The 24,790-nt window shown below is 45.8% G+C and overlaps 2 protein-coding genes across 2 annotated transcripts in view; both read left to right on the top strand.

Annotated features, from left to right (window-relative positions):
* The first annotated feature begins 679 nt into the window (after positions 1 to 679).
* Positions 680 to 5,352, top strand: TMEM42 (transmembrane protein 42). Its single transcript, XM_007949665.1, has 3 exons — positions 680 to 871; positions 2,961 to 3,107; positions 5,212 to 5,352. Exons 1-3 carry the CDS (start codon positions 680 to 682, stop codon positions 5,350 to 5,352), a joined length of 480 nt encoding a protein of 159 aa, XP_007947856.1.
* Positions 5,353 to 12,987: 7,635 nt separating this feature from the next.
* TGM4 (transglutaminase 4) overlaps positions 12,988 to 24,790 on the top strand; it is a 69,737-nt gene continuing 57,934 nt past the window's right edge. Inside the window, exon 1 of the mRNA XM_042782159.1 lies at positions 12,988 to 13,003. Within this exon, the coding sequence (XP_042638093.1) occupies positions 12,988 to 13,003 (16 nt within the window). The remainder of the gene's footprint in view (positions 13,004 to 24,790) is intronic.

Raw genomic sequence — 24,790 nt, 5'->3', positions numbered from 1 at the left:
TGTAGCTATAGAAAGGTAAGGGAGAACATAATGTGTTGTGGCAGAAAGTGGGATAGGGAGGAAGCCTATTTTAAAGGGAGGGTGATCAAAAAAGGCCCATCTCAGGTGCTATAGTGAAATTAGTTCCTTTATGTGGACTTTTGCCTTGGTTCTTTGGAAAAACAGCTTGAGAGATTTTTCCCCTAAACCCTGAGGAGTTTACCTTTGTCCTAGGTTTCTACCCCAAAGGTTTTGTAACGTTTCTGGGTAGACTACACAACTTGGTTTAATATTTTTTGGGTGGCCCTGGGCTGCAGCTTGCCACGTAACTGGTATCCATCTTACAGGGATTGGTCAATATAGTATGCAAAAGACGTAACTATGAACTATGCAAATGAAGTGTCTGTGGCCTACTCAGAGATTGGTCAGTTTGTGGCCTGCTCACAAATCACCCAAACCCAAAGGAGGAGGCCTCCCACCGCTCCAGGAGTAGGGCGCGATGGTAAATCCCAGACGCCCGCAGTTAGCTGGGGCCTGGGGGCCACGCCCCTACTCCGCCGAAGCACCCGGGAAACGCGAACTGGACGCCCTGCTCACGTCACGTGAGCTCCTCATCACGTGAGCCCGCCGTCCAATAGAGGTGCGCGCTGGATCTTGTCTGCGGTAGACACGGCAAGCTAGTGGGGAGTTGGCGGAGACTATGGCTGGCAGGCCGCAGTCCCCGAGCAGTGCGGTTTGTGCGGCCGCCTACCCCGACACCCCCGCGGAATTTCCCCCGCACCTCCAAGCCGGAGCGATGCGGCGCCGTTTCTGGGGCGTGTTCAACTGCCTGTGCGCCGGCGCTTTCGGGGCCCTGGCCGCCGCCTCCGCCAAGCTGGCCTTCAGCAGCGAGGTCGAGCTCGGGGCGCTGCTGCTGCGGGCGGACGGGTGGTGTTGGGCGGAGGAGGGGCGCTACGGGGCCCGCGGGGCTCCCGGCGTAGGGCGGGGGTGCAGGCGCAGGGCACTGCCTCACCCGCGGGTCTGTGGGGCCTGGTCCCGCAACCACAGCACTGCTGTCCGCCGGGGTAGGAGAGCATCTTTCGACTCTAAATCCCGTCAAGCCTTTGTCCAGTATAGGCGGTAAGAGATGTAAGGGACTGAGGCCTCTTCCCATACCAGAGACCTAAAATCTCTCTTCCGATTGGGTAGTTCGTTTTTGGGGAAGTCATACACCTATACCCATCCTCTACCTCTCATTTAGAATCTTTCCACGTTGATTCTTAGAGAACCCTATTGCCCATCTCTATTTCATAATTAGCAGGTGATCTAACTTACCTGTTTGCAGACGGGAAAATTGGGAGAGTGTGGTATCCTAGGTGTAAGAGAAGACTGAGAAGAACATTCTGGATAGTCTCGTGACGCTGAGAACTTCAAAACTGCCTCCCCACATCTGCTGAGGTGTCTGCATCTCCCCACCCAAGTCATTAGTCAGCCTCTGCTTGCTAGAGGTTTCATTACATCTGCAACGCAGATTTAGGCTCTGACCTGGACAGGAGAGAGACTGAAGGCAAGATTATTTCGGTTAGGGCTAATCCAGTGGAAGCTACCACGCTTGAGGTTAATATACTATTAGTTGAATTTTTGGGGTACATGGTCCAAAGTAAGATGAGTGATTCTATTGACCATGAGTTTTTCATCTTTTCTGGTGTGATTCATGCCTCTAACCCTTTATAAAAAGGGCTTACCCAAATACTCATACCATGCCTTTGTGTAAACTGTAAGAAGGCATCCCTTGCCCAAGACCCTGTATTCAGCTGTTGTGGAACTATTAATCACTTTAGGGTATGATGTCTAGATGGGCACAGCCTTTGGAGGAAGCAGCCCTGCCCAGGAGAATACAAGACTCCAATCTACAACAGCAACCACAGAGTCTTCCTCCAACATTTGGCCCCAGTGTCGTTCCCAGTGCACAGTGCAGCAGGTTTCCACCTTGAAGCCAAGCAAGGGAGTCTGCGTATCTTGTGCAAACCAAACCAGATCTACTGCCATCAAGTGGGTTCTGACTCATAGCAAGCCTGTAGGCAAGGGTAGAACTGTTCCAGAACTGTCCCATGGTTTTTCAAGCTGTAAATCTTTATGGAAACAGACTGCCTTATCTTTCTTCCACAGAGTGGCTGGTGGGTTCAAACCACTGACATTTTGGTTAGCAGCACAGTGCTTTAACCACAGCACCACCAGAGTTTCAGAAGACCCTCTCATCTCAGGGCTGGCTTCTCAAACCAAAGAGGGGGTTGGAAAATGGAAGTTTTCAAAAAGTAGCATTTGGGATCACCAGTCAAATGGTTTTAGGTGGTGGTTTCTGTTGGCAGGTTTGTGTGCTGGCGAAGAGCATGGAACCTCACTGCCTGGGTTTGAGTCCTGGAAGATCTCACCAGTAGCAGTAGTTGGGCAGATTCCTTAATCTACACTGCATTCTTTATCTGTAAAAGGAAGTTAAAGAATAAGTGAGAATGCACTTCAAGCACTTAGAACAGGGCCTGGCACAGAGTAAAAGCTAAAGAATTCCCAGTGGTGTTGGCCTGAGTAAACTAGAACCTGACCTGAGAAGTGAGGACTGGACTCCTGACTTCATCATACTGCATACTGAATAACAAATTCTTGTCCTCTGGGACTGATTTTCAATTATTGGTCACTGTGGGATCAATGAGGAACTGATGTTCAATAGAAAATACTGCTTATCGATTAGAATTTTGCTTCTGCCCAAGGTCACATGGTCTTGGCAAGGTGGCTAAATTAGTGCCTTTTCTGAGTTTGCTTCATCTGTAAAATGGATCTGCCGCCCACCAAGTGGTAAGTGAAGCCCAGGGGAGGAAAGCTCTGAGGCCTGCCAAGGCTTTGGTGGGATTTCAGTAGAAGCTGGGCTGTTTGCACCCACGTCTCTGGGTGTGCTGTGACGGGCTTTAGGGGGTGGCTGTGGCTGCAGTGACACTTCTCTCCCGCAGGTCCACACAGGCATATGCGTGTTAGGCATTGTTGTCATGGCTTTCACCAATTCTCTGATGTGGACGTTCTTTAGCCGGGGCCTCAGTTTCTCCATGTCTTCGGCCATTGCATCTGTCACAGTGACCTTTTCAAACATCCTCGGCTCGGTAAGTAGTCTTCCCAAATCTGGGCTCTGAAAAGTAACGATTGTCACTCTTTATTTGTGTGAATTGTCCTTGGGGAACTCCTGCTTTCCCGAAGGAAATAAGGCAGGAACTGAAGTAGAGGCTTTGCTGTGGCTCTTTTTCTGTGCAGTCAGCTCACCAGAGCCTTCTGACCAACATGCCACATGCTGGCAATGGAATGTGACTGTGACTTTACAGGGCCTCTGTTAGGAGCTGGTTCTCACAGGGTCAGTGGGCCAGTCTGGGTAGTCCCCTCACATCTCTCCCCCAGGTCCCCACTGGTTGATTCTGCTTCTCAACTTGTCTCTTAAAAACAGATCTGTATGCTCCAGAGGGTTTGTGTGAACAAACCTAACATGGTACAGGATTGATTATTCATTTTAGATCCTTGAGAAGAAAACAGTGGATCCCAAGCTGCTCACAGACTCAGGGTGGCCAGATTCCTGGGGCCTAGTCCACACTGATTATGTCAGAATCTCCAGATGGTGGAGTCTAGCCCCTCTAGTAACTGTGATGTACAGCCAGGCTGGGAAGCCCCTATCTATGATATCTCAATAGAGGTTGGGCTCCCAGTGGTCCAGTTTGAGTTCCAGCTGAAGGACTGGGCTGCTGAGATGTTTATGGGCCTGAGTACATGACATGCATATGTTCTGATGAATTAGGCAGACCTCATTGTCTCAAGGTTTTGAGATACAATAGTGTCCATAAGCTTGGCCTAAACTTGTTCTGTATAAACTGGGCTTTTGCTAGGAAACTTTCTGTGCTGTGGTCGTAATAGTCTCTTTGGTTGTACTTGAAGCATTGTAACATTTTCTAGCAGTGAAGCTTCCTGCTCATGTTTTTGCTAACTCCCTTAGTAGGGCTATGCAGCTGTTGTAGCCAGCTATGGTAGCTCCTGGATGTGGAGGTTGAGGTAACTGTTTTCCTACCACAGCACCTCCCCACTCAGTGGAAGGCCATGAACCTATTATTCCTGAGGACACTGAGTCAGGTGAAGGCTGGAGGACACAGCACAGCTTGGCAGAGAACTGTGTGGGTTGTTCCAGAATTGGAGCCCAAGAGCTTAAGAGACGTGGTCCTGGTAGTTTTGTCAAACCTCCTCTTCATCTTGAAGACAGAAACAGCTGGGCCAGAGCAGAGCACTAGATTTGGTGTCAAACCTGCCTTGAGATTGGGATGGGGATGGTGGTGGTGGTGGCACTTCTTGTGTTTCACACACCCCACATGTGGCTGGGGTTGACAAGCCACCAGCTCCCCTAGCAGAGCTGTGGTCTTCAATTGCAAGGCTGGATGCGTGCAAGCCCTCCACTCCTCACCTAGCCTCTCTAAGCTGCCTTCCTCACCCTTTCGTTGGTCAGGGCTGAGGCTGTGCTGGTGGGTGATTGTGATGGGCACAGACACCAAGTAGTGAGTGCCTCTCTTTAAAAACATGCTGTAAGACCGAGGCCCAGAGCTGGAGTAACGTCACAGAGTGACGCTTTGTGACCCTGAACTGCCAGCTTATGTCCTGGTGACTGCAGCTACTGTGTGGCTGCTATCTTCACCTCGTAAACATGGAGAGAAATTCTCACACTAGATGGAAGTGAAGCCCAACTGTGCAAAGCTGACCTGCTTGCTGTCCCTCATTCTGAAGGCCCTGTGCAGCCCAGCTGTCTGAGGTCAGGCTTCCCTAAAGCCTTTCTTCCTTCTGGGATCCTGAGGCCAGCAAGGTGGCACTGGCTGCCCTGGGCTGAAACTGAGCCCAGCCAGCCCTGGAGTTGAAGGAGGAAGGACTCGGGAGCCAGGGCTCAGTGCTGTGAACACCAAGCCCACCGTGTGCTGGTCCTGCCTGCCTGCTCTGTGCTGAGTTTTTGTCATGGCCCTTGCTGGGGCCCAATTCTGTGAGTAAGGCAGGTGAGATGGGAGTGAGTAGAGTGACCAGCCTGAAGGTACAGTTGAGTTTCAAGCCCAGGGCTTTTGGCTTCATGCCTTTCCTCCAGCTCCTAGGTGGAAAGTCCATCAGAGGGGCATGACATTGGGCCCACCCGCCGTGGTCAAGTCCATCAGCACTGTCTGTACCTGCCTTACAATCCTGTCTGTCCTCTAGGCTCTCCTGGGCTATGTGCTGTACGGAGAGTGCCAGGAGGTCTTGTGGTGGGGAGGAGTGTTCCTCATCCTCTGCGGACTCACCCTGATCCACAGGAAATTCCCGCCGACCTGGAAGGCCCTTCCACAGAAGCAGCAGTAGCACCGTTGGCTGCATGGACCAACTGGAAAGACAACGATGGTGCTGGCCCAGGCTCAGCCAGAGGGAGGAGCCAGGCCAGCTCAGCCTCTGGGCCAGCCCTGCTTCCAGAGCAAGCAGGCCTTCAGGCATGAAGCTCTGGCTTCCGTAAGGGGAGGTGCGACCGCAGCAGTGTTCCAACTGACGCTTTCTTCATGTGTCTGTCTAGTGCTTTTGACCCTCGCGCCCCCCAGCTGCCCAGGGAGCCTCCTCAGCAGATGAGCCTTGACAGATGCCAGAAGCCCTGGGGTGTGTCTGCTTTCTGTGTGGTGCCTGAAGCCAAGCTGTAATTGTAGTCCTGTTGCAGGACTAAGGCCAGTCACATAACACACTCAAGTCAGTGACTGGTGGGGCTTGCTGATACTTCATGCTGATGTCCTAAGCCATCTGTGTCATGTGTTTGTATTGTGGCATGAGAAGGAAAACTGGGGTAATAAATACTTTTTTTTTTTTTTTTTTAAAGTTAAAATGACTAGATATAGCATCTTCATTTCTCTACTCTTTGGAGTAAGCAGTAGCAGCCAAGGTGAGCTGAAGTTCCCAAACTGGAGGGTACAGGCATGTGGGCGTGGGGGCCACCAAGCCTCTGCCCCATTGCTGGCTCCTTTGAAACATGTTCTCAGCTGTTCCACGTGTGTGTTTCTTCCTGAGTTCACATGGCTGGAACTCTTCCAATTCAGAAAGGTCTGTCCAGTTCCTTGGTGTTCTCAAGGAGAAAAGTGTGACCTCATTTTGGGGATCTTATTTTACTTATTAGGAAGGAAGCTGGCCTAGAATGTTATCCCACTACCACCACCACCACCACCCTTAGGCTTCTTCGGGTCTTTACTTTTTTATCCCAGGTCTTTTGGATTCTTTTTTTGTCTTAACTCTGTGTGTGGAATGCCTAGTTCCAAACCATCTGTGCTGCTTGCACACCCTCCCAGTGTAGCTTGGAGGCTGGAGCTCCCCTACTTGTCCCCAGGGACTCTACTGTGTACCCAAAGAGCCCTGAGCTTGGCCCCATTTTCTTCAAGTTTCCCTGCAGGTGACAGGACTGACAGCAGTGGCTGGGAGTGAAGGTCTCCAGGCTGGTGCTGCCTCCCACTGCCAGTCCCTGAGGTAGCGCTTTACCCCTCTCCTCCCTTTCTCAGTGTTTGCACATTGATAGAACAAGCTTCTAAAGCTGGGTTCATGTCACCTTCTGACGTATAAATGAAATACAAGCCCACCCCTCAAGCTTCTCTCTTGCTACCTCCTTAGTCCCTGCCGTCTCTACCTCCCTACCATGATTAGTCACCCCAGACAGCTGTGTGTCAGTAGTTCTCAAGCCCACCCTGTCCATTCCTGCCTCCATGCTTTTGCAGTGCTTTTTCCTTGCTTTGGATTCTTCTTCCTCCTCACCTCTCCCAGCAAACTCCTATTCCTCCTTCAGAACCTCCAGGGCACAATTTGCTGCTGTCTGAGGTCTCACAGGGGCCCAGGCAAAGCTGTGATTCATAGCACATTAAACAGTTTACCTCACTTTAATACATGTAAGCTTTCCAGCCATACCATGAGGGAAGTGCTCTTGTTATTCCCATTTTAGAAGTGGGAAAGGATCCCTGGGTGGTGCAAATGGTGAAGTACTCGACTGCTAACTGGAAGGTTGACAGTTCAAACCCATCAGTGGTGCCTCAGAAGAAAGGCCTGACAATCTGCTTCCAGAAGTCACACAACCTTGAAAATCCTATGGAGCAGGTCTGCTGTGCACATGTGGGGTCACCATGAGTTGGAGTCGGCTTGACAGCAACTAACAAAAACAGGTGAGGACACTAAGGCTCAGCTCAGTTTCCTCAGTCAAGTGAGGAAGGTCACACAGCTAATGAGCGGCAGAACCATTGTCAGTCTGGCTCCAGGACTCAGCGTCAGCCCCTGCACTCTCTTGCCTCCCACATCAGCATATGAAAGTCCCAGAGAGATCCTGCTGTAGAGAGGCCTATCTTACATTGTTAACACAACATTCCCCAAATCTCAGAACCTTTTCCCACCAATTATATCCTATCTTCTCTGAGACCCCCTCCTGTTCCATGGAACATACTCTTTAGGTCTCCCTGCCCTGACCTTATCATTTTACCAGTGAGGAAGGCAAAGCTCTACATGGTATGTTCACGTACGGGTCACACTTCCACTCAAGACCAGGCCCAGAGGTTCCTGGGAGCCAGTGGTCACGCCCCCTGGCCAGTCAGTGAAAAGGGCTGAGAGAAGTCTATCTTGGAGCTGGCATTGTCCTGAGGGGACACAGCCTCCCTTCTAGTGACCTGCCAAATACATAATGATGGCTGGTGTTGACCAAAGACCCTTGCACTCTCAACAAATAGGCCTATGAGGGAGATATTTTCCCAGAGGAAGATGAATCATTTTTCAAAAAGCAAAGAGATACACCTCTAGCCATATAGGAAGGTGGAGTTGTTCACTATAGTGCTTTCCTCATTTCAGAGGTATGTTGATAAAGAGAATAAACTCTGTCAGTGTTTGTCTTGCTGGTGTGCAGCCTGGATGATGGCTTGAACTTTATTTTGTTTGCTCTGGGGCTGGCATTTTTACTTGCAGGTTTGCCAGCGATGCCTGGATAGGGTATCTGTTACCATTTTCTTAGTTTTTTATTGTACTTATTTCTTTTTGAAAGTATACAATTTAGCTGTTTTTTAATATGTTCACAAAGTTGCAAAACTCACTAATTCCAGAAAATTTTTTCACTCCCCAAAGAAACCTCCATGTAGTAATCACTTCACATTCCCTCCTTCCCCAGCCCCTGGCAGCCACTACTTTCTGTTTCTGTGCATCTGGCCTGGACTTTTCATATAATGAAATACAAAATATGGTCCTTCAAAGTTAATCCATGTCGTAGCATAATTCAGTGCTGTGTTCCTTTTTATGGCTGAATAATATTCCCATATGAGTTCATAATATTCCCTCATATGAGCTCTCTGTTCCTTTCCTTTGCCCATTCTTATTTTGGTTTGGAGCTTTGATCCCTGTGGGGTTTTTTTCCCTGCTCACACGAGCCCTTAGTCACTTGCTCTCCCCTTCGTCCCTTCATGCAATTTTAATTCTCTGCACAGCACTTCTCACTTCCAGGAACTAACTTGTGGGTTTACTCGATTTTTTTCTCCATCTAAATTGTGAGCACTTGGAGGGCATGGGCTGTGTCTGTTTTGGTTCACCGTATTAAGTAGTCTCTGACGACAGATTCCAGTTATGACTAATCACACTTTCGACTGTCTTTTTTTTTGTATGTACAATGTTGCAGTGCATTATTTGTTGTTGTCATCATTATCTGTATGTTGAAATATGTTTCTAACCCTTAAAGACAAAAATTGCATTTATAAAAATACTGATAATAAAAGGCAATAATGAAACAAAAAAATTAGGTATTCAACTTACATCAGTATCAACTTGCTACCGAGGCATCGAAACAGAACCCTGTCACTAAGTTGGGAACTTGTTATATTCTCAGGGACTTGTAATTTGGTAGGTATTCACAAAATTTGCTGTTGAATGAATGAGCAAATGAATAAGAGAAAATGCAGATAATAAGTGGAACAGCCAGCATGCCAGTGAAAGATACATATATTAAACATTTAAAAGAGTGAGATACTTTCTGTGGAGAAGCAGCAGCACCTGCACTGTGTGAGCACATCCCTTCCTACCTGACACAATCCAGCCAAATGCCACCAGAGCTAAAAGGCAAACCAGTCCATTGTGCTCTTGGCATTGGTGCTGCTGCCACACCAAACCCACTTCCATTGAGTCAATTCTGACTCATAGTGACCCTGTAAGACAGTAGAACTGCCCCACAGGGTTTCCAAGGCTGTAATCTTTATGGAAGCAGATTGCCTTATCTTTCTTTAGTGGAGTGGCTGGTGGGTTCAAACTGCTGACCTTTTGGTTAGTAACCGAATGCCTTAACTACTGCACCACCGGAGCTCCTTGATGCTACTATATGGGGGAGGGGGAGATCCAAAATATGTAATTTGGGCAACAGTTCCTTGTTGCATTCTTACTAACAGCAGTTAGTTGCCTGATAATCAAGAACTGGTTAGGCAAATACAGCAGAATATCCTGTGCCGGTGAATAGGAAGGAGTCTGAAACAGGAGGATAGTAGGCAGAGTCCACAAAGCCAGGAAGTGGTGTGTCCTGCAGTGCCCTCTGATTGGTGTGCACAGGGTAAACATGAGAGTCTTTGGGGTTTATTGGATTCTATTACTTCTGCTATAAAGTTGACATACATGATAAGAAAAACTTCAGGTAAAAGAAGAAAAGATTTTGCTCCTGTGGATCTGTGGGTGGCTATTTACTAACTCCTCCCCTGTCGCCATAAAAAAAGGGGAAAAAAATATCAGGATGGAAATCTTTATGATTTAGACCCAGAGCATGGCACTGTGAGCAGCCCCTGTGGCGCCTAGGACAACAGGGATGGCCTGGGCCGCTCGCTCTTCCCCAGAACTGGGAGATGGGTTGGGAGGTGAGATCAGAGACTGGTGGAGGAGCATGTGTGAATCCCCCAAAGCAGTGCTGGTCAGGCTTTTCTTCCAAAACAGACTCTGACCTTCCCTTGGGAGAGGAGGACACAGGGCAGAGCCTCTCCTGACCTCTATAGGAAACACCTTCCCCCAGGTACATGGTGTTAGGGCATCTCCCAAGCTGCTACCTGAGTTCCTTGTTCTTTTGTGAGGCAGTCATCCTAGCCACCCTCAGCCAATTCAGAACCTACTGTGGGCCAGGCACTGGCCAGCACAAGAGAACCAGCTGTGGTATTGCCACAAAGCCCTTCTTCACAGTTAATAAACAGCTCTCTGAGCTGTGTGCTTACTTGTTCATTCATGGAGTCCTGGGCCGTTTACACAGCCATTCGTTCATCTGACCAACGCAGAAACAAAATTCTGTTCCTAGCTCTAAAGTCAAAGTCTTGAGAGTTTCATTTTGAAATGTGTCTTCATCTCTCACTCTTCATCCAGTTTCTAGACCCTTCTACCTGCCTTTTCCTCTCCTCCCTTCCTCCACCTCCATCATCTATGGATTTGTGTAAATTTCAGATGAGACTCACTTTTCCAGGAGAGTTTGCATTCGGAATCTCCTGTTCCCTCCCGTGGTGGGGCTTGAGGCCTGTTTTTCCCTGTAAGCAGAGATCAGAGACTCAAATGAGGTGCCCTGACCCTGAAATTCCAGGGTGGCAGGGATCTATCACATAAGGGTAGTGTGATGGCTGCAGTCTTGGGGAGCCTCACAGCCCCAGTGGCCTGTGACCAGGGGTCAGCGGTGGCTCAGGCTGGAAAGGTGAGGATAACCCTTTAGGACCAGCTGATGGATAAAATGCCACTAAGGAACTAAGTAAGAGCCTGCTCTGCTGAGAACTCAATATTCCATTTAGGAAAAGGGAGACTTCCAGGTCTGGGATTACTGAGCTCAGTTCCCCTGCTGACACCTATAGGGCCACCTCTTCTCACCTGTAAAATGAGGGTATTGGGGTGAACACTCTTAAGTTCCCTTGCAGAGTTTACTTCTTGTAAAGAGTTTGGAATTACCTTAATCTTGCCACAGAACCCTTTCCCACATACTTCCTCTGCAGCAGGTACCATAGAAGCTTTTTTAGACCGACAGTCTTGTAGTCAGTCCTCCCTACAGCCCTGTGGCAAGGATGTTTGTATTATTTTTCATTTTCCAGTTGAGGACATGGAGTGTCAGAGTTGCCTTGTCCAAAGTCACACAGCAGGTTGCAGATGGCCCAAGACATAGGCCCAAAGTCTGCCCCCTGTACACAATTGGACACTCTCCAGGGAGCTTTTGCCTTGGAAGTTTCCAGAAAATCTCATCTCATTCAAGACCCTCATTTGTCAGAGGGGAGAAAGGACGCCTGGACAAAGTGAAATAGCTAAAACCCAGACCCTGTCATCCCAAGCCAGCTCTCTTTCCAGAGGTTTATCTCTCTTTCCGTTTTAAATAGTCGATTTAGTTTTTAAATGGGTAATCATGTGCTTGTGCTAAATTCTCATGATGCCTGAGAAACGTAAGCATCCCCCTCCATACCCCAAGCCCCCAGCAGCGGAATCTAGCGCCCCCTGCAGACGGAGCCCAGCCAAGGCTTTTTGTAAATACTGTGGGTGCACTTCAGGGCTTGATGAATTTTATTATATTTGGAAATGTGGCACTGAGATGCTCACACTCAGGAGAGCAAAAAGCTGGTGACCTCTTATTATTCAAAGTGACCAGGGATGTCTCTGGCTCTTCTTAAGCTAGCAAAAGCAATTATTGGTTCCTAGACTGGTCTGTAAGGGATCTTTAACACCATCATTCAATCCCTACATTTTCCAGAAATCCCAGAGAGACCACCCAACTTTCTCAGTGACACACAGTGAGTCAGTGCAGTGTTGGCTCTGGGACTTTTCCTGCTACACTAGCCTGGCTTCCTCCAGTAAAATTAACATCATTAAGAAAAAAAATACAAGTATCCCTGTGAAGAGCAGAGCACTAATATCTACCAAAGTTAAAAATGCTCATGCCCTTTGGCCCAGCAATTCCACTTTAAGACACTCAATTCTTCCTGTAGATAAACCCACTTAAGGATAAAATGAGCTGTGTACAAGCTCATTTGCAGCACTTGACTGTAACAACTTGAAATTGGAAGCAATCCAAATGCATTTGGAGAGGAGACTAGTTAAATAGACTATGGGCCATCCATACAATGAAATACTGTGAAGATGTGGAAAGGGGTGGTCCAGCTCTCTGCAAGTTGATGGAAAGACTGAGCATATCTCCCAGATACATTACCTCAAGGTGCAAAACATACCAGTATACTTACATTTGTGTAAATAAGAGAAAGAAATTATACATATTTTTGCTTCTCAATGCATAAAAGTGTCTCTGAAAAGAAACTAAGGATGAATCAAGGTAGCCAGATCACTTTTAAAATTTAGAACCATGTGGGTGTATTGTGTATTCAAAAATAATGTTGTTGTTATGTGCCATCGAGTTGGACCCGACTCATAGCGACCCCTCCTTGGGTTTCCGAGGCAGTATCACTACGGAAGTAGATTGCCCCATCTTCTTTCCTTGGAGTGGCCTGTGGGTTTGAACCACCAGCCTTCTGGTTAGCAGTCAAGTGCTTTAGGCACTATGCATATGAAACAAAAAATAAAAACCACAAGCAGCTCTTACTTTTTAAACTGAAAGAAAAAAAGGAAAACCATACTGTTAATAAAGGTAGCCTGGCTCTTTGAGAGTTGATGGTAACCAGAACGTCAAACCACATGTGAGTAAGGTTATGTGGTTCTGTTGTTCTACGTATTGGCATCATATAAGAGCCAAGGAGATGCAATTCTCCATTTTCTTTCCCTTTTAAATCAGTTCATCTTGGTTCCTGATTTCTTGTGTCTGATATGGAAGGTTCCAAGGTTTTATTATTTCTAATCAATGTCCCTTTCCCAAGCCTGCCCCTTGGCAGCCACAGCTGGGTCATTTCTAAGCCAGGGCCACATAAAAAGGGGCCATTTCCTCCCCTGAGGACCAAGTCTGTGGAAGCAGCTGACATCAGGGCTAGAGTGTCCCCTGGCTGTTGCAGAAGAGAAGCTGAGGGGACCATGGAGGTGTCAAATGGTGAGTGGGAAAAATCTGTGCAAAGCCCCAGGTCTCAGACAACGGGGCATCCTGATGCTCCGCCAGTCAACTGGCTCTGGAACCACTGTCTCCCCTCTGGTGGATACACAGAGCCATTGCCCTCACCCTGACCTGTGACTGTGTGTGACCCCTGAGCTGGTCTCTCTGTCTCGTGTCTTTTTGTTTTTTTTCCAAATAGACTATTTTTTAGAGAAGTTTTAGTTTTATACAAAAGTTGTACAGAAAGTACAAAGAATCTCCTCTTCCACTATTTACTAGTAATGTCTTGCATTCTGTAGTATATCTGTTATAGTTGTGAACCAATATTGAGAGAGTATTAATAACTTAAGGAGCCCTGGTAATGCAGTGGTTAAGCCCTGAGTTGCTAACTGAAAAGTCAGCAATTTGCACCCACCAGCCATTCCGTGGGAGGAAAGACCTGGCGATCTGCCGCCATGGAGATGGCAGCCCAGGGAGTCCAATGGAGTGGTTCTGCTCGGCCCTATAGGGTTGCTGTCAGAAAAGACTTAATGACACACAACAGTTATTAACTTAAAGAAGTCCTGGTGGCACAGACAGTTATGTGCTTGTCAGCTAAATGACTAGTTGGCTGGCTGAACCCACCCAGCTCCATGAGAAAAAGACCTGGTGATCTGCTCCCATAAAGGTTATAGCCTAGGAAATCCTATGGGCCAGTTCTATTCTGTAACACATGGGGTTGCTTTGAGTAGACGTTGACTTGATGGCACCTAACAACAACAACTATTAACTATAGTCCACAGTTTACACTAGGGTTCACTCTGTGTTGTGCAGTTGCTTTGAGTTTTGACAAAGGCATTACTGTGGTGTACAGAATAGTTTCATCGACCTAAAATGACCCTGTGTTCCTTGTGCTAATCAATGCACTTTTTCCAAGCCCTTGTGCTCATCAGACAATTTATTTATCTTTCCCCTGACCCCCTGACAACCACTGATCTTTTCACGGTCTCTATTGCTTTGCCTTTTCCACAGTGTCATGTAGCTGGAATCATGCGGTATGCAGTTTTTTCAGACTGGCTTCTTCCACTGAGCAGTATGCATTTAAGGTTCCTCCATGTGTTTTTGTGACTTGATAGTTCATCTCTTTTAATCACTGAATTGTACTCCATTGTATGAATGTCTCACAGTGTATATCTGTTTACCTCTTGAAGGACAACTTGGTTGCTTCCAATTTTTGGCCATTATGAATAAAGCTGCTATAAGCATTCATGTGCAAGTTTTTATGTTGATAAAAATCTTCACCTCACTTGGGTAAATGCTTAGGAGTAGGATTGATGGGTAGTATGGTAAGCCTATGTTAGTTTTGTAAGAAACTGCCACACTGTCCTAAAGGGTTGCACCGTTTTGCATTCCCACTAGCAATGAATGAAACTTTCTATTGTTCCATATCCTTGCCAGCATTTGGTGTTTAGTGTTTTTGGGTCTTAGCCATTCTAATAGCTGTAGTGGTATCTCATTTTTAAAAATTGTGGTAAAATATATATATAACAAAACATTTGCTATTTCAGCATTTCTTTACATGTAAAATTCAGTGACATTAATTACATTCATTATGTTACATAACTATCACCAGTATCTGTTTCCAAATTTTTTTCGTCTCCCTTAACAGAAGCTCACTGCCCCTTAAGCAATAACTACTCGTTTTCCCTTCTTTCCCTGGTAACCACTAATAAACTTTGGTCTCCATATATTTGCCTATTCTAGATATTTCATGTAAGTGGGATTGTACAGGATTTGTCCTTTTATGACTGATTTATTTCACTCAGCATAATGGTTTCAAGCTTTGTGTTATAGCGTATATGACAATTTCCTTTCTCTTTGTGGCTGAATAGTATTCCACTGCATGGCTATACCACATTTTATTTATCCATTCATTTATTGATAAACACTTGGGTTGTTTCCACCTTTTGGTTATTGTGAATAAATAGTGCTACAGTGAACATGGGTGTACAAGTGTCTCTTTGAATCCCTGCTTTCAGTTCTTTTGGGTATATATATCTAAGAGTGGAATTGCTGGGCCATATGGTACTTCTGTTTAACTTTTTGAAGAACCATGATTTGGTATTCCACAGTGCCTGTACCACTGTATAATTCCATCAGCAATGGCTGAAGGTCCCAATATCTCCACATCCTTACCAGCACTTGTTTTCCATTGTTTTGATCGTTACAATCCTAATGGAGGTAAAGTGATATCTCATTGTAGTTTTGATATTAATTTTCCTTATGACTAATGACATTGAGCATCTTTTCATGTGCTAATGGGCCATTTCTGTCAGTGGCATCACTGGGGGGGGGGGTGGACCAAAAGTGGGGTAACACCAAAATGACTGTGTATAAAACTTTTGTGCAGTGTTTCAGCAGAAATGTAAATCTTACAAAAGTATGCCTGTAGTTGTTGTTGTTGTTGTTGTTATGTGCTGTCAAGTCGGACCTGACTCATAGCGACCCCTCCTTGGGTTTCCGAGGCAGTATCACTACAGAAGTAGATTGCCTCATCTTCCTTCCGAGGAGTGTTATAACAACAAAAACATTTTTCATAAGCCCAGCTTCTTGTCGTTGTTAGGTGCTGTCGAGTCAGTTCTGACTTACAGTGACCCTGTGTACAACAGAATGAAACATTGCCTCGTCCTGCACCATCCTCACAATTGCTGTCATGCTTAAGCCCGTTGTTGCAGCCACTTGTGTGAATCCATCTCATTGACGGTCTTCCCCTTTTTTGTTGACCCTCTACTTTACCAGGCATGACTCCTTCCCCAGGAAGTGGTCCCTCCTGATAACATGACCAAAGTACAAGAGATGAAATCTTGCCATCCTTACTTCTAAGGAGAATTCTGGTTGTATTTTTTCCAAGACAGATTTGTTCATTCTTCTAGTACTCCATGGTATATTCAATATATTTTGCCAACAGTGGTAGCATAGTGGCTAAAGCGCTTGACTGCTAACCAGAAGGCTGGCGGTTCAAACCCACCAGCCACTCCTCAGAAGGAAGGTTGGGCAATCCTACTTCCGTAGTGATACTGCCTCGGAAACCCAAGGAGGGGTCGCTATGAGTTGGGGCCGACTTGACGGCACACAACAACATAATTCAAAGGCATCAGTTCTTCTTCTGTCTTACTTATTCATTGTCCAGCTTTCAGTTGCATATGAGATGATTGAAAATACCATGGCTTGACTCAGGTGCACCTTAGTCTTCAAAGTGACGTCTTTGCTCTTCAACACTTTAAAGAGGTCATTTGCAGCAGATTTGCACAATGCACTAAGTTGTTTGATTTCTTGACTGCTACTTCCACGGGCATAGCTCTAACAGAAATAAAACAATTAGGCTGCATTATGGGTATTTGCCTCCAATCTATTTTTGAGTTTGCTATATTTCTTTTAATTATATCTGTGCTGTTTAACCTGTCCATTGAGTTTTTACTTTAAAGGGCCATACTTTTATGGTGTTTTTTTATTCTTTCAGTTTTTCAAATTGGCCTGGTCAATATTGATAGTGTCTTATTCCTTTTTTCATTTTTGATTCTTTCTCTTATGTCTTTGGTTTTTGACTTGGCTATTTCACATCTTTTATAGTAGGTGTATATATATATATATATATATATATATATATATATATATGGTATATTATATATATATGGTATATTATATTATCTGATTTCCTGGGGATACTTGTGTATTTCCTGCTGAAATCAGCAAAGGGAAAAAGGGTTAAGTCTGGAGACAACCAAGTGCAAGCTTCTAAGTCCTCTCCAGTGGGATCAACACAAGATGCACTTAATGCCCCCAGGAATGAGTTGTGACAGCATTACAGATTTGGCACCCAGGGGCTTATGGGAGACTGCTCACATAGGCACATTATGCCTTTGAAAAGGAAAGCAGGAGGTCAGAATAAACCATAATGTTTGTACAAACAGTTTAGGTACAGTGAGCCACTCCTGTCAGGAAATGGTGAGAACTCTTCCAAAATCCCACTTCCCAGATACCAGCAAAGGTCCAGCCTTCCAAGCAGGTCTTTCTAAGGAGAAGAGTCTCAGGCCTGCTGTGTTAGCTCTTTTATGCACAGCCCACACCTTTTCCCATTGACCAAGATGTCTTTATAGTAAAATTATCATCAGTAGGACCAACCTATAGTAGTGTTCTCAGCTATACCCTTTAGGAGACCTGGACTTAGCCAGTTAAAACTAATCCTTTTAGCCATAAAGGTGTATCTTCAAAAGCCAAGTGGCTCCTCCTTAATTTTTTTTTAAATTGTGTTATCTGTGAAAGTTTACATGGCAAATTAGGTAGAAATTTAACCATTTCTACTGAAGATGCACAGTGACATTAGTTACATTTTTTCAAAGTGTGCTAATATGCTCTCTAATTGCTTTGTACCCACTGCCATCAAGTCCATTCTAACTCACAACGATCCCCATTGGGTTTCTAAGGCAGTAAATGTTTACAGAGATAGATTACTCCATCTACCTTTTGTGGAGCAGCTGGTTTCAACCACCAGCCTTCTGGTTAGCAGTCAAATCCCTTAGGCACTGTACCACCAGAGCTCCTTAATTACATTCTAGTTGTTCTGTTTCTAGTACTCTTGTTTCCTTGCCCCCTTATCTTCTCATCTTTACTTTAGAGTAATTGTTGACCTTTTGGTCTCATACAGATGTTATTTTAATGGAGCCCTATACTCACAAGATAATATCCTTTATTTTGTGTCCCAGTCTGTTATTTCACTAAAAGGTGACCTCGGGATGGTTTCAGCTCAAAGTTTAAAGGGTATCTCTGGGCTATAGTCTCAGGGAGTTCTCCAGTCTCAACTGGCTCAGTGAGTCTAGACTATTTAGAATTTGAGTTTTGTTCTGCATTTTTCTCCCATTCTATCCAGGTCCCTCTATTGAGGCTCTGATCAGAACAGATGTTAGTGGTAGTTGGGCGCCATCTAGTTCTTCTGGTCTCCGGGTGGATGAGGCTGTGGTTCTTGTAGGCTGTTAGCCCTGTAGTCCTCAAGTTTTTGTATGAACTCTTTTTTTTTTTTTACCTGACTAAGGCACCAGTTCAGGCATAGCACAACTCTGGCCAGTCAGCTGAAGCTGATCTGAATGCCTTCCAGGGCTGATATATGATTGCATGTCCTCTGTGTGTCATGATAATTAGGATTCACACACAAAACATGCAATCTCAGAGGGTACACTTGATGCCCCTCACACAGAGGATGACAATTTCTGGGGCTCCCCAAGCAGAACATACAGTAAGCAGTGTAGGTTCTGGGGGACCCCAGTGTGGCTTCCTATTGTGGGGCTTCTACCCTAGTGTTCTCAGTCTATTCCAATAATCCAGTTCCATCCTTGGTTTCAGAGGGACTGTCTAAGGCAGTCAGTTCCAAACAGTGTTGCTTGTCTATCACACCAGTTCATCCTTCTCACAATATGGATGGTATCTGTGAATGTTTTGTGTGGAAAGGACAGGCACTGGGGCTGCTTCTGCTGTCTCAAGTCGTCACTGCCCACTGTCTGGTGTGATTGTAGCTTAGGACTCCAATTGAATTCAGAGCCCTTACAGCAGCTTGGAAAGGTGACAGGGGAGTTTTCCCTCAGGAGGAAAGGGAAGCATCCAGAAAAATTCTGAAAAGCAAAGATCATTGATACCCTCCCCCTCCTCCACGCCTCCTAAGGTTTTGTGCTTTCTCTGTCATTATATAGCCAGTGTGACCCATTCAGCAATCGTAACTTTATATTTTTTCAGTCATCCCCTGTTCTCACCCAGACCTTTCATCAGAAAGGTTGCATGCATTTTCACAGAAAAACATTTTCATACATCGTATTCAGGAACTGATGAGGAGGAGATCCAGAATTTTCAAAGTGGGTGTAATGGATTAAATTGTGTCTGCCACAATTGTGTTTGAAATCCTAGCCCCTATAACTGTGGATGTAATATAAGGTAATCTAATGTAATGGAATCACCTTCCATACTGCATACTCCTAATGTATAGCAATCAATCAGTCAGCTGAGGTTATACCAGTGTAGGGTGGATTTTAAACCTAATCACTTCTGAGTTATATAAAAAGCAGCATAGAGACAGAGACTCGAGCACGAACTGGGGAAAGCAGATGCCACATGAGGATCGTCTATAAGCAAAGGAAGCAAGGAACACCAAGGGCCACTGACAAGGAAGGAATCTACGCTGATGAGACCCTGATTTGGACTTTTAGCCTCTAGAACAGTGAGAAAATAAATTTCTGTTTTTTGAAGCCACACACTTGTGGTATTTGGGTTATAGCAGAACTAGGCAACTAAGACAGTGGGCTTACATGTCCCTCACCCCTTCCTTCCTAATGCCATGTTCTTCTTCATCTAGTCCAGGTGTTTAGATTATTTGCTGAGCATACAGATTGAAATAAGTACACTGAAAGGGTACAACTTTCCATTGAGCACTCTGGATAAGGTTAGTCCATTTCTGGCAGATCTACAATTAATCAAGCTGCCTGACTGAGGCGAGTGCACCAGGAGAAAGGGGAGGAGGGATGAAGAGCCAGGCTAGCCACCCATTGTTGCAAACTGCATGTAATCTGGAAAGATGAACACCAGTCAACAGCAGTGAGACATGCCCAAGGGCCACAGAGTAGTCTGCCAGGAGTAGCCAGAGGGGTCACAGTCCCTGCCATGTGCCATCCCCCAACGTGTAGCTTTGTCAGGATCCATAGTCAAGAATAAGCCTCTGCATCAGAAATCAAGAGCCCACCAGAGTTTGACTTCAGATGGTCCCACCAGAGAACAAGCCCTTTCCTGTGGACATTTGTATGTGACCCCAGTGGTCCAACTAGCATTTATGATGTTGCCATAGTTGAAAAGCATACAGAAGTGGGGCTCAAATATCAGCAGTCCCCACTGCAAGCACTGCTCAGTGAACTGTGCCTGCTTGTCAGTGAGCATGGTGTGTGTGGAGGCTGAAGGAGCCTGCAGCAGACACCACCAGGGTTCAGCTTAGGGTCTGGGCCAGGTGCTTAGCATCAATGGGTTCAAGATTTAAAAAAAAAAAAAAAGAAGGCGGCTGGTGGATTTTATGCCAAGTGACAAGCAAGGTTTTCCTAAGCCTTTTTTGCCTTGTCACTTAAAAGTCCAAAGTGACCCTCAGAAGTATGCATATCAGACTGGCAAACCACCAGTTTCTGGGGGTCAGACATCTGATTGCACAAGATCTCGTTGTTGTTATGTGCCATCGAGTCAGACCTGACTCGTAGTGAGCCCCCCCCCCTTGGGTTTCTGAGGTGGTATCACTACAGAAGTAGCATTGTCCAACCTTCCTTCCGAGGAGCGGCTGGTGGGTTTGAACTGCCAGCCTTCTGGTTAGCAGTCACATGCCTTAGGCACTACGCTGCAATGAAAAGCTGCTTTATGAAACTGCCACAGTGCCTGTCCATCTGGAGAATGCCTCTCTTTGCATGTCCTCTCCCTTTCCCCAGAGGCTCCAACAGGCAACAATTAGAATGAAAATCATCACTTAGGGAGGCTTGTTTTATTTTCAGTACTCAAAAAATTTAAATTGCAACCCACCTACTGGTGGCAAAAAGCAAGGAAGTTGTGTCTCACTAACACTTTTTCTCTGTAGCTTTCCCTGATCAGAATGAACTAACATTTATGAAATTAAAAGCATTTAACATTTTTTGTCACTTTTTTTTTTTTTACCATATATTCAGATGCAATAGCTATAAAATACAAAGCCGTTTTTAAAAATGACAGCCCCTGTGTGGTTCCCTATAGTCCTGGGGCTCCTGCTGGACCTGCAGACCTGCCTGTAAGGGGCTGCTCAGGTCACTCTGCAATGCTGCTGAGAGGCGAGGCAGGGAGGCGGCAGAGGAGGGAGTTCCAGTATTGCGGTAGGTTTTGTGAAGTATATGAGTTTCCTAGGGCTGCCAAAAACAAAGTACCACAGACTAGGCAGCCTAAAGCAACAGACATATATTCTCTCACAGTTTGGAGGCCAGGAGTCTGAAATCAAAATGTCAGCAGGGTCATGCTCCTTTCAGAGCCTCTAGGGACAGATTCTTCCTCAACTCTTCCAACTTCTGGTGGCTCCAGCTCTTCCTTGATTTGTGGCAGTGAAACCAGACTGAAGGGATCCACTACCCTGGTGTTGCTATGACTCAATAACAGGACATTGGTTTTGAGATTTGCTGATCGATAAGCAAAGCATCTGGGGGACTTGAGTCACCAGTGAGTTCCTTGAGGTAAAGGAGCTTGGAGTTTTTATAGGGTTTTAGATGCAAAAGCTTGAGATTGAAAGGCAGCTACAGGGCTCTGAATAGCCAGTGGTCATCTTGGGATAAAAGCATTGGCATCACTATGTCTTCTGGCTTATTTTGATGGGGTGCACGGTGCTCTGAGAAAACAAACTTTTTCTGAGGAAGTTAGTTATGGGTCATTAATCTATAGGAACCAGATGCTTGGGAGGGAGAAGATGAAATATTTATGGCCCACTTAATATTGATGTAGCTTGCTCAGTGGAAAAGTACAACTTTGTGTGCTCTAAATTGTGTATCAGTAAAAGAGCTTTGCTTTGACTTGGGTTCAGCAGTATCACTCCAATCTCTGCCTATGTCTTCATGTGGCATTCTTCTCTGTGTTTGTGCCAAATCACCCTCTGCCTTTTCTCTTAGGACACTCCTCATTGGATTTAGGGACTCCCCAGATAATCCAGGATGATTTCATCTTGAGATCCTAACTTAATTATATCTGCAAAGACTCTATTTTCAATAAGGTCACATTGACAGGTTCTGGGTGGACTTGGTGGTACAGATGGTTAACTTACTCAACAACTAACCAAACGGATGGTGGTTTGAGTCCACCCCAGCGTGCCTCAGAAGAAAGTCCTGGCAAAAAATTACAGCCATTGACAACCTTATGGAGCAATTCTACTCTGACATACATGGGGTGGAGATGACTTGATGACTGGTCTGGGTGGTTTGAGGGAATATCCATTCAACCCACGACATGGTGGCAGAAGCCAGATTGGACACACGATAGAGCCAGAATTTATTGAGTGCCTACTGTGCACCTGGTACTAAGTACTCAACATGCACATTAGCTAGTGATGGGGGGACAGTGCTCATCACTCCCGTGGAGAACACAACTCTGAGGACTTGAGGAGATTTCATAGGACCCTATAATCAGAGGGAAGAACTGACACTCAGAACCAGACTGACAGCCCTGAGGGTTTGCACTCTTTTTTTTTTTTTTTTTAGCTTTTATTGTGATTTGAGTGAAAGTTTACAGAGCAGATTCATTTTCCAGACAGCAGTTCACACACATTTTGTCTCATGACACTGACTGCAGTTCCCCACAATGTAACAGCTCTCTTCCCACTTCTTCCCTGCAGTTAGTTACCTCTTCCCTGTGTCCTTCCCCACTATGCATTCCCACCTTGCCCCTGCAGCTGTCTCCCTATGCAAACACTACCCTTCTGTTCTACCATGATTTATCATCTACCTGATGTAAATTTTCACCCCATATGCTGATCTGTTGTTTGGCTGGCGGCCACAGAAGTGAGTTCAGTTCCAGACCTGAAGGGTAGCTAGGAACCATAGTCTCTGGGGTCTCACCAGGCTGTATCAACGAACAAACCTGGTCTTTTTTTTTTTTTTTTATGATTTTGAGTTTTGTTTCACATTGTTCTCCCACTCTATCTAGGATCTCTTGCACCAATCCCCTTCTCAGTGGTTGACAGTGGTAGCTGGCTGGGCACCATCTAGTTCTTTTGGTCTCATGGTCATATAGCCTGAGGATCACATAGGCTACCAGTCCTTTGGACTAATTATTTCCATGTGTCTTTGGTTTTCTTGGGAGCTCTGGTGGCGTAGTGCCTAAGGCATCTGACTGCTAACTGGAAGGCTGGCGGTTCAAACCCAACAGGCACTCCTCAGAAGGAAGGTTGGGCAATCTACTTCTGTAGTGATATTGCTTCGGAAACCCAAGGAGGGGTTGCTGTGAGTCAGATCCGACTTGATGGCGATGAGTGAGTAAGTTGGTTTTCTTCCACCACTTGTCTGTCAATTTGCTGTACTCTGGTGACTTGGTTTTCTTTATTCTTTGTTCTGAACAAGGATCCTCAGAATCTTCAGAGTCATGTTCTCCATGGGAGTGATGAGCACTGTCCCTCCCTCACTAGCTAATGTGCATGTTGAGTACTTAGTGCCAGGTGCACTGTAGGCACTCAGTAAATTCTGGCTCTCATAGTGTGGCCAATCTGGCTTCTGCCACCATGTCATGGGTTGAATGGATATTCCCTCAAACCACCCAGACGAGTCATCATTAAGTCATCTCCACCCCATGTATGTCAGAGTAGAACTGCTCCATAAGGTTGTCAATGGCTGTGATTTTTTGCAAGTAGATTGCCAGGCCTTTTTTCTGGGGCACCTTGGGGTAGACTCAAACCACCATCTGTCTGGTTAGTTGTTGAGCATGTTAACCGTTTATACCACCTAGGTCCTTATGCCTACCCAGAACCTGTTAATGTGACCTTATTGAAAACAGAGTCTTGTAGATATAATTTGCATCTAGATGGCCACTTGCAAGCTTTTAAAACCCCAGTCCCTACTCACCAAATTAGGATGTAGAACAGTGTTTTTGTGTAGTATGTTATGCCAGTTGAGCTTGATGAGGGTTTGGATTCTTATAACTGCTTTTCCCTGCTTCCTGGCACCAATACTTGTGCCCTTACCCCTAGCCCTACTGGGAAGGCCAGCTATCCAGGCACCAACTGTTCAGTCCATGAGGAGAGCAGAAATGCATTCATTTTCTAGCTGCGATTGCATACTAGTTGGCTGTGGCTTCTGTCAATGGAAATAAACATGCCCACCAAACGCCTATGTGCAGGAAAGAAGGACCTGTGTGGATTGGTCTGTCTTCCAAATGAGCTTCTCTGGCCTCAGAGAAATGTGGAGAGCTTGGCTGCCTGGGAGAATACCTGGCTAGCTGCCTCTCCTATGGTCAGAAGAGTAATAGCAGCTACCCCAGTGTGAGTGTGCTGTGCCATTTCCAAATACATCATTGGGTGGATTCTCAAGGCCACCCTGCAACATGAGCATCATCACCCCACCCTAGGCTTTCTGATCTATAATGGCCCCTGCTTTCTGAGGAAATGGGTTTCACCTGTTGGGTGAGCCCTCACCCTGAGGCCATTGTGGAGCTTTCTACTGCTAATCAAAAATCAAAAATAATAATAATAATTAAAAAAACTCACTGCCGTTGAGTCGGATCCGACTCATAACAACCTCTCCTTGGGTTTCTGAGGCAGTATTGCTATGGAAGGAGATTACCCAATCTTGCTTCTGAGGAGTGGCTGGTGGGTTTGAACTGCCAGACTTCTGGTTAGCAGTCAGATGCCTTAGGCACTCGAGGACCCTGAGCCAGTATCATCAGTGGCACCTGCTAGAGAGCAAATTCTCAGGCCACACCACATATTTATGGAATCAGAAACTCTGGGGTGGGTCCAGCAACCTGTGTGTTCAGGAGCCTTCCAGGTGATTCTTATGCCCAGAATCTGATGAACTGCCCCCTCCAATATGTCATGCTTCCCGGTTTGTATGAATCACGCTGAATCAGTAGTTCTCAAACTTGGCTGCACATTGGAAAGAATACTTGGGAAGCTCTGAAAAAAAAAAAAAAAAAAAAAAAACAGATGCCCAGGGCCCCACCTCAGGCCAATTAGATCAGATTCTCTAGGGGTGGGATTTGGGCATCAGTAGGTGGTAAAACTCCCAAGGTGATGCC

Source organism: Orycteropus afer, unplaced genomic scaffold (genome assembly GCF_000298275.1).
Source record: "Orycteropus afer afer isolate SDZICR_OR568_19922 unplaced genomic scaffold, OryAfe1.0 scaffold00250, whole genome shotgun sequence".
NCBI classification, from domain to species: Eukaryota; Metazoa; Chordata; class Mammalia; order Tubulidentata; family Orycteropodidae; genus Orycteropus; species Orycteropus afer.
This window is presented reverse-complemented; position numbering and strand designations above follow the sequence as displayed.